The sequence below is a fragment of the Mesitornis unicolor genome, unplaced genomic scaffold (genome assembly GCF_000695765.1).
Source record: "Mesitornis unicolor isolate BGI_N332 unplaced genomic scaffold, ASM69576v1 scaffold11938, whole genome shotgun sequence".
Taxonomy (NCBI): Eukaryota; Metazoa; Chordata; class Aves; order Mesitornithiformes; family Mesitornithidae; genus Mesitornis; species Mesitornis unicolor.
Genome location: NW_010200008.1, coordinates 40,378 through 50,257, shown reverse-complemented (window position 1 = coordinate 50,257; position 9,880 = coordinate 40,378). Strand labels below are relative to the sequence as shown.

General features: G+C 37.8%; 1 protein-coding gene across 1 annotated transcript in view; it reads right to left on the bottom strand.

Moving 5' to 3' along the window:
• Positions 1-379: 379 nt before the first annotated feature.
• LOC104544682 (sodium/hydrogen exchanger 3-like) overlaps positions 380-9,880 on the bottom strand; it is a gene marked incomplete at its 3' end in the record, with an annotated part of 31,949 nt that continues 22,448 nt past the window's right edge. The window contains exons 2-4 of the mRNA XM_010189616.1: positions 7,296-7,598; positions 2,123-2,283; positions 380-458 (exon numbers count right to left, since the gene is read on the bottom strand). Coding sequence (XP_010187918.1) covers positions 380-458; positions 2,123-2,283; positions 7,296-7,598 — 543 coding nt within the window. The remainder of the gene's footprint in view (positions 459-2,122; positions 2,284-7,295; positions 7,599-9,880) is intronic.

Here is a 9,880-nt window from a genome sequence, read left to right as displayed (position 1 = left end):
AGTGGCTGGCCCAGCCCTAAACCATGACATGCCCATATGCAATCTCAACTTTTCTGGAACGCAGGGACAGTATAGGCTGAAACTAAGGACATGTTATAAAATACAGAGAAAATATGTATAACTATCAAGTTTGGTGGTCTTAACAACTGGAATCTGCATCTGTTGAGTCTCCTTAGAAGAAAACAAATCTGATCTAGCTTCCCAAATATTCAGGAATATTCACTTATTTATTTTCTTATGACTGTGCCATAGGAGTGTGGGAATATGAGTGACAAGGGGAAAGGCTGAAAAATAAGAGTTAATGATAGCATAATAATAACATTTTGCTTAAAAGTCTGCATATGTGATATGATGTGATACAGAATTCTATTCTACGCACCTATGCCTTTGACACATTCAGTCCCCGACACTTGTTCTTGACCAATTGTAACAAAAGATTCAAACACATTGTACAGCACCTGAAAAGAAAAGTAGACTAACTTAATATTTGCTCCTGAATTAAACCTATTGAAATAGACTCATTATGGGCCCCAACATTATGAATTCTGAAATTATGTATGAGTGAGGGAAATTCTGTGTGAAGGGAGAAGATTTTGAAGATTTTTTAATTTTTCAAAATGGGAAAAATTTAGTGGAGCAAGAAGGACCAAAATCTAAAAACCCCAACTTTGCATTCCTCATTTGAATATGATTTCTATCTAGAAGAAGCATTGTTACATCTAGTTGTGTTTTCTAAAGCACTTCTTACTCTAAAATCTGGCATTTATTTAATCACCTGTATAAAGTAAATAAGATATTAAATAAGATAACAAGCTATTAAATAAGATAAATAAGATGCTATCAATAAGATAATGGATTTAGATAGGCTGAATATATGTAAAATAAATTGAACATAAAAGAAAATAAATTATATAACTGTATTAAAGCTTTTAAAATAATTGACTAACAGTGACTGTGCAGAAAGTAAAGAATTAATCTTATTCATACCCTGCCTAAGGAGGTTTGAATGAGCATCATTCTTGACAGATGCCTGTATAATCTATTCTTAATTCCTCCAATGATTGAGAAGATCATTACTATGGCTTTCCCAGCTTTCCTTGTTGCAGCTAAGCTTGTTAATTCTTATAATTCTTATCATATTTCACATCACATATTTCCTTTAAAGAATGCTACATCATCCACTTTCTTCTGTCCTCCAGCCTTTCGTTTTTCGTGGTGAAAACTCCAGTTGTTTCAGTTTTCTCGCAGGCTATGCTTTCTGACTCTTGATCATGTTTACTTTTCCCTTCTGGATTTTCTTCAACAATCAGACCTTCTTTTATTTGTAGAGTGAGTGTTTGTATTCAATGCACAGTAACAAAATCTCCTTTTCTTTGGAAAGCTGGTGATGTTGACACTTGAGTTCATCAGGTGTTTATTTTAATATTTGTTTCTGGTAAAAGTACTAATGAGAGTGATATTTAAAGGCAAATTAGGTTTTCCTTTTCTTTCTAAATGAAAAAAAAAACCCACAAACCAGAAATTAATGTTACCAAAAAAACCTCAAACCAAACCAGAAACTTTCTAAAATGTCCCACAATTTTTCCCAAAGTGGCTCTTTGTTATATATCTGTTTGATAAACATCTGATTAAAGTAAAAGAGAAGGAACAGGCATAAGCATTATGGTGAGTATTCTCTCTCTCACTGTCTGTATAACCAAGGTATGCATATAAATTATGGGCATAACATAAATAAGCAGAAAAGAGAATGTGCATTAAAAAACAACAGCAAAGAAAGGCTTAAAATCCCCGAAATTAATTTCAGTAAGTCATGAAAGCGCTACTTGAACAGCAAAGGCAAATAAAACATACACACCTTCATTTTACATGTTTTTATGTTCATCCAACCCAGGACTGTTTATTTTTATGTGACTTATGAGCTCCAAATATCTTTCATGCTCAAACATTTTATCTTTCCAATACAGTGTTTGTAAACAAGACAGAGAACATCATAAGCTACACTACACTAGCCCATGAGCAGATACACACAGATAGATGATACTATATTTCATTTAAGGAGAAAATACACTTCGGAGGAAACCCTCTAGAATTTGGGTGACTTTGGGGTCTATAATTTACTTACCACAGTTACAGCATCATTAAGAAGTGATTCTCCAAAAACAATGATGAACAGAACTTCGTTGACATGGACTTCTTCGAACACTGCCAGAACAGCTACAGGATCCACGGCAGCAATTAAGCTGCCAAACAGGAGAAAGTCCAGCAGTCCGGTGTTCAGGTGGCCTCCAAAAACAAAGTCAACAAAGTATAAGCAGAGTCAGCTCTGTACTCTTAGTAATGACAGACTGTGATATTACAGATAATTTACAGTCTTTGAAAACAGGGCTCCTAAAGAATCAACTGGAAAGCATGGCACAGACACTACTTTGCAAGTTCTGCATTGCATCACCTTGCATCCTGCAAGGTTTATTGGATCCAGCATCGGCCCACGCGTATCAAAGTTGATCGTGGGAGCAGTACAGTCCTGATCTTATGGCACGGCATTTGAGATAAGTATTTCTAGGTCTGAACTGACTTTGTATTTGTATGTGATATGGTTTATCTAACTTGGGTAAATTATTTGAGGATAACTGAAAACTGACAAAGTGTTAAGAGGAATATACCAATTCTCCTGAAGTAAATGTTGCAAAATACTTCATGCCACAGGCCAAATTTTACTTGCTGTCATGAAGAACTGCTGCAGAGAGTCTTAACTGCACTCAGTGCAGTTAAACACCACTTGTGGCCTTGTTATTCAGGTAGACACTCATTGATTGGTGCAGTTAAGCCAGTTCTTTCCAAATTATGATTCATAAGGCCACTGTTAAATTGTCCACAAGTGGACCATAAAAACAGATGAAGGACTAAAATGTACTTCGACATGTTTGTATTGGAGTCCCTTAGGAATTTTGGCAGTAGTTTCAAAAGATTCAGAACCACAAAACTCAGATGACAAAGTAGCCCAGTATTTATTTAATTTTTAAAATCTTCTTTTAGTTATTAAGGTTATTTTGTTCAGTTATGCAAACAGACTGAGACAAGCATCACTATTGTTTTAGAAGTAACAGAAAGGGAGAGCCACAAAGATCGCTTTGCTCAACTTCCTAAATATCTTGCAAAATTTACCCTTTTCATGGAACCAAGAGTGGTATCTCAGTCAGTTTTTTTTCTGGTAGACAGGTTTTTGAAAGTGTAGAGAACATAAAAATTCCCTCTGTGTTTGTTAATGGATGGTGGAGGAAGCAGGGTTCATTAAGAGGTGTTGAAGCCCAAAATTATATGAAGAAGAGCAAAGAAGGAATTTGTTGAGAGTTCATTCATCAGAACACAGTGCAGAGGCCTATGTCCCAAATTAATAGACAGTTGTATCAGGCATGATTTCTTCAGGTGAGGGAGAAATCCATCTGATTAAATGATTTGGAAGCATGAGTCAGATAACAACAGTCAGTAGTCATAGCCAAAGGATCAATATTGCCTGTAAGGTACTTCCAGAACGACACGGCCAGTACTCTAGGAAGAACTCTTACAAGACAATTTTTCAGATTCAGAATGTTTTGTGCTTGGAAGGTAATTGAAAGAGAAACTAGACCCCAAATATTTTTGATACAAAATGGCATGGACATATTTACTCAAGAGACGGACACTTACATAGGCAGCCAGAGACAGAAGTACACAACACACTGTTGTACACAACAATGGCCAATAATCTGGGGGAGCTACAGAAGTACATATACTCTTGGCTGCTGTCTGTCAGTCAGAGAATCTGCAACGTTTTCCATACAGTTTATAGGGACCTTGGTAAGGCCGTGAAAACAGAAAATCATGGTTTTCAAAGGCATAGAACTACTCTGTATTTTCAAAAAGAGAAATAGTATCGTTCACTCTTTGAAATACTGGGCTGTGAATGAGGACTGAATCTACCCATTGTAGTGTGAGAGAGGAGTTGAAGCAGTCAAATGAAGTCTGTGCCAAAAATTCCGAGAACAGCCTTGAACCTGAATCTAAGTAATGGTTTCATCAGAGGTTGTCCTTCTCTGCCATGCATAAGGAAGGAACACACCCAATGACAATAACTGACAGATCTCAGGATACAATAGAACCTAAGCTTTTAAAATAAATTGGCTTACTGAGATTGCTTATCTTTTTTATATGTTACTAATTATAATCATTGGTACATTCTTCGAAGACTTGCAAAGCTAGTCAGCAAATATTTATGGAAAGGTTAGGAGGCATCTGTAATTCCTACAAAGCAGTGTCAAGAAGCTTAGGATTTCTAAATCAGACTTTTATTGAGACTAATAATGCAAGTTATTTCCAACTGATACATGACCATTGCTTCCTCCAGCTCACCAGAGTGTGGACTGACTAGCTGCCAGCAGTGGCACCTGAGCAAGGTAAGTTTGCAGGGCCCAGTTTAAGACTTCCACAACTATTCAGCGTGTTGTTGCTATGACCTAGATTGTACAGGAAAAACTTTTCTAAGCATTAGCCTCAACCACAATTATTCTACAGAGTAGTGCTGCATGTGTTAGTCCTCCAGCAGATGATGAACAGTTAGGTGCAATCAGACAGGAAGATTTAGGGTTAGATACTTCTTCCTATTCTGTGAAAGCAGACTGATAAGGCTGTTAGTTAATAGTTAAGATGCTGATCTTTTCATTTCCCTTCCAAAGAAGGATTTCTTCATTATTATCACCTTATCTCTTTTCCTTCTGCAAATTACAGTGCCTATAAGGATATCGAATGCAAACAAAGAGCTGCTTCTATGTGTATTTATGTAGGAAATCTATGTAATCCAATTTGGATTATGCACTCTCATATTGATGGACAGTACTACAGGTCTATTCAATGGTAAAGTTGGAAGCAATTTATTTTTAGTTCATCTTAGTCTGTAGTGGATATGCATGCCTACATTTAAATGATATTACTTTTAGCATTATTCACTCTAATTGTAGAAAAAGTAGAGTAGAAACAAAAAATATTCTGTAGAGCTTCAACCAGAGGCTGCTATGAACTCTTCTAGAAATTTACTCAGCATTCTCCCATCTTTAGCAAGTAACAGCAGCAAGGCTTTTTGCAAAGTGTGGTGCTCAGATCTTGTTAACATCTTGGAGGTCAACACAATGTATTTAGTAGATTAATAAGATTGTGTCACATAGATATTTTAAAGTCCTACTTAGCTTTGCTGGAGACTGACATAGTTTGAATCAGGGACAGGCTCCTCTGGCCTTTTCCATAGCTGAAATTAGAACTCTTGTAGGTTATAATGTGTTTTGGTGGTAAAGACAGGTCCCTACAGTATACCAGTTAATGGTCATTCTAAACATTTAAATTCACCAGGCATGTCAGTTTATTGTTTGCCTTTGTTAACATCAATATTTTTAGCTTGTAGAGCTTTAGCTGTGACCTGTGATCACACCTGAGGCTGATTCTTCTGTTTAACTAAGCTCAGAGTTCTAGTATATCTGCCACTGAAAGGTTGGCATAAGGATGAAGCAGAAAATGTAGTCATCAAATTCAGCTTTTACAGTTAGTCAATAATTGTTTGCAGATTGGGAGGAGAGCAAGAGATAAATGGATTTTTCACTCAAAATAAAATTTTTGGGAAAACACTTTTCCATTTCACATCTCATAAAGAGCTCAATGCTATTCCTTTAATTATTCTATCAACTTCTTTTTAAAAGTAATTATAATTCACTATATTCCCCTGAACAGGATGTTAATAAAATTTTTTTGGTCATATTTTTTGAATTGTTCAAAGCAGCTCGGATATTTAAAGAAAGAAATCCTTGTCCAGTCTGTTGCAATATCCATTTGCCACCTTTTTTTACATCTCACCTATCTATAAAATTCAATAGTGTCTGCATCTGAGCTGTCATCATTGTATCTTCTAAAAACAAATACTTATGAAATATGACTTATCGTAAGATATCTAAAGTGCAAGCTAAATCTATCATAGATGTCTATATTGCAAACATTGGCAATTATGTATGATGAGTCTCATATGAACAAGTCTGTGACATTGTTCTTCAAGGTGGAATTTCAAACAAGGACAACACAGGTTTCCCTTAAAAATGGATGGAACTGATAACCCAATCACTTTCAAAGAACCCAAATTCTGCTACTTTCCTGTGCTGGACAATGGGAACAGTTTTTGAGGCTGGAAAATTTTTCTATGGTATCTTCTGTAATAATCAGCTAATAGTTTAATTCTTCATCACAAAAATGCTCTCTGCAACATTTGCAGCTTCCGATGTTTCAGGCACTCATTTTATCTGGACTGAGAAGGAAGTCTGTGGTAAATGGCTCTGTGTCAATTTTGCACCACTGTGGTTAGAGAAGAGCCCATGAATACCTGTTGAGCCTTTTGTACAACACAATGCACCCCTTATGGTCTTGGAGCTTCAGGATCTCAGCACTGGTTGCCAAGAACAGATGGGCAGAGTGCACAGGCACAGAAGCACATTATAATTGTACTGCTCTCAGCAGGACTCAGATGTGCTCTGTAATTTTTTTCCAGAACTTGCTAATCTAGGAGTATTTTGTCCTAAATGGGCTCTTGAGCTTCTGCAGTACAGACACTTAAAAATATTAGATAGGATGCCTGTTGCAAAACACATACCATCCGCGTACTATGTGAAATATTATTCTTCAAGTGGCAGTACATAGCTTATGTGCAGGCAACATCTGCTGAGGAGATTTAAGGACTGCTATTCTGTGTCTCTTCTAGCAGCATGACGCCCTTACATTGTAGTATAATTAAGACAGAGTGCATCTTACATGTGCTACTTGGCTCTGTAAGTCTTCAGTTACAATTTCCAACCCCAAAAGAGATGTGTCATACTTACATAGCCACTGAGCAATCATTGCTTACTTAATATTAAAGCTGACTGAAGGAAGGCAGTTTAATTTCGCAGTAGCTTTGAGGGTTTCTATCAGAGCAGAAAGAAACAAGCCCTTCAGAGTGTATTTTTGTCCAGATGTCCATTAGCAGGATGAATCCTGAGCTTTATCCTCAGATTGTACGCACACATTTAGAGGAGGGAAATGTGAGAGACGCAGGTTCAAGTCCCTTTTGTGCTTGCTTCAGAGAAGATTTATCAGATTTTTCTTGAATTTGGTAAAAAATGCTACAAATTGCTCCTGTTAAAATCGGATTTTTCTACTGAAAATGATTGTTAAGTTGTAAAACATCACCTGTCTAACAGCTGGTATTCAGTAGCATTCACAATTGTGCCTTCACAGATCAAACTTACCCATTATTCCTGTCTGATAGACACCATAGAGAGATAAACCGGTTGTGGCAGCATTCCAGATTGTCCCAATGACAGCATACAAAAGGATGGAGCCAAGATTTCCAAAGAACAGTCTATTTGGCATGAAATATCCAGCATCCAAAACAATGGGGGGCAGCAGGTAGAAGAAAAATACGGTTGGTGTAAGGGCGAAGGAAGCAATGTGATCTGCTGCCCATACAATGCCACCAAGGATGAGACCAAGGACGATCAGCAGAGCACTCTCTGGAACCACTCGAGTGACTTTGTGAGACAAGTGGAAAACTGCAAGGAAAGAGGGAAACAGTTTGTCAGAACTGGAATGGAGAAACAAACTGAGCAACAAGTTACCTGGTAATTTTGACTTCACAGGAACCTCTTGCTTTAATTGCTACTAGACCCAAAACTGTGCATGGAATGCTTGGGATACAGACAGTGTCAGAACCCAGCCACTTACAACATAAAAGAAGAGCTGATTTTCATATATTATCCAGTATATTTCTTATGAAATATGAAACCAATATTCTGTTACATTTATTTCCTTTATTGGATTATCTTCTCCATACAAGATTTGGAAAGATGTTGTTCTCTGCAAAACAGGAAGTGCAAGACTGAAATGAAATTGTAGAATTGCGGAAAATGTATGACTTTATGGTTTATTTCTGTATCTAAAAATACACATCTGACCTCCCAACAGTTGTCTTTAAAAATTATCAGTATACTAGCAGGTTTATTGAAGGATGGAAGAAGAATGCTGAAAGAAGGTCTAGTTTCAAGACAACACTTTGTATATTTATGAAGAACATTATATGACAATGTAGCCTGCAGCACGAGCAGATTGAAGCTGATATTATGGGAGATCCTCTTTGAACCTTTTCCTCAAAATCTCCCTAGTAAGGGTTTTAATTAATTCAGAGATTTTCTGGAGAAATTAAGGCTTTAGTGGTGTCTTCTTCATGTATATTCACAGAATCACAGAATCACAGAACGTTAGGGATTGGAAGGGACCTCAAAAGATCATCTAGTCCAATCCCCCTGCCGGAGCAGGAACACCTAGATGAGGTTGCACAGGAATGCATCCAGGCGGGCTTTGAATGTCTCCAGAGAAGGAGACTCCACAACCTCTCTGGGCAGCCTGGTCCAGTGCTCTGTCACACTCACCGAGAAGAAGTTTCTTCTCAAATTTAAGTGGAACCTCCTGTGTTCCAGTTTGTGTCCGTTACCCCTTGTCTTATCATTGTTTGCCACCGAGAAGAGCCTGGCTCCATCCTCGTGACACTCACCCTTTATATATTTATAAACATTAATGAGGTCACCCCTCAGTCTCCTCCTTTGCAAACTAAGGAGACCCAGCTCCCTCAGCCTTTCCACATAAGGAAGATGCTCCACTCCCATAGGGCTCATCTTTGTAGCCCTACGCTGGACTCTCTCCAGCAGTTCCTGTCCTTCTTGAACTGAGGGGCCCAGAACTGGACGCAATATTCCAGATGCGGTCTCACCAGGGCAGAGTAGAGGGGGAGGAGAACCTCTCTCGACCTACTGACCACCCTCCTCCGGATACACCCCAGGATGCCATTTGCCTTCTTGGCCACAGGGGCACATTGCTGGCTCATGGTCATCCTGCTGTCCACCAGGACATGGGAAACAGTTCTGCAATAGGCTACTTAGGCTACTTTCTTTTGTATAAACACTGTAATAAAATCTGTACCCTACAGTAGTTTGTAAAATCTATTATGCATATAGTATCTATTGTAGAAAAAACTTGTAATGGTATGGTGTGGTAAGACTATTAAACTAGCCAATAATTACAAGGAGAGAAATTTATAGAGTGCCATAGTGAACCTAAAGAGACAGAATGATGGTAAGGCCAAGACAGAAAAAAACAGACTGTTCAAGATGACAGAAACACAAGTATGTAGCAAATACATGTGGCTACATGTATTTATAGTGCACTTATTAAGTATCAGATAAAAGAAAAAAAAAGCAGAGAACAACAGAGCGATATCAAATCTACAAAGAAAGATGGGACATGAAAAGGGAAGAGGTGGCAAAGGTGTTTGAAGAAAATCCCACTAAAAGCCACTGAGTTTCTCCTAGTTTGAGCATCAGCCTGGAACTGTGTTGAATTATTTACAATTCTAATGCAAGTTAGCTCAAAACTAGTTTGGGCAAGAAGACATCATTAAGACTTACAGCCTTTAAGGTATAGTGGACAAATCTTTCCCATGACGATGCAGAGATCTTAGACCAGGTTACTTTACTGAAAGACCATTGTTTTTCCTCCCAGACTAGTGTTTGTCCTAGTCAAACATTTACTAGTTACCTCTTAGAGTGTTTTAAGGGCCCATTCCTGAACTGTCTGTCCTCGTCTTGGCTGCATCTACACAGGCAATGTTAGAAGCATCATCCATCATTATAGTAGCCCCACAATAAAATGGTTTCTAACAGTGGTAGAACCTCCATGAACTCATCAGAATATAAAACTCAAAAGGAAAAATGACAGTGGCCTGTCTATACCAACAATGAGCATGAATGTAGATGTTCCTAAGTGCTTGCAGTCAAGACTT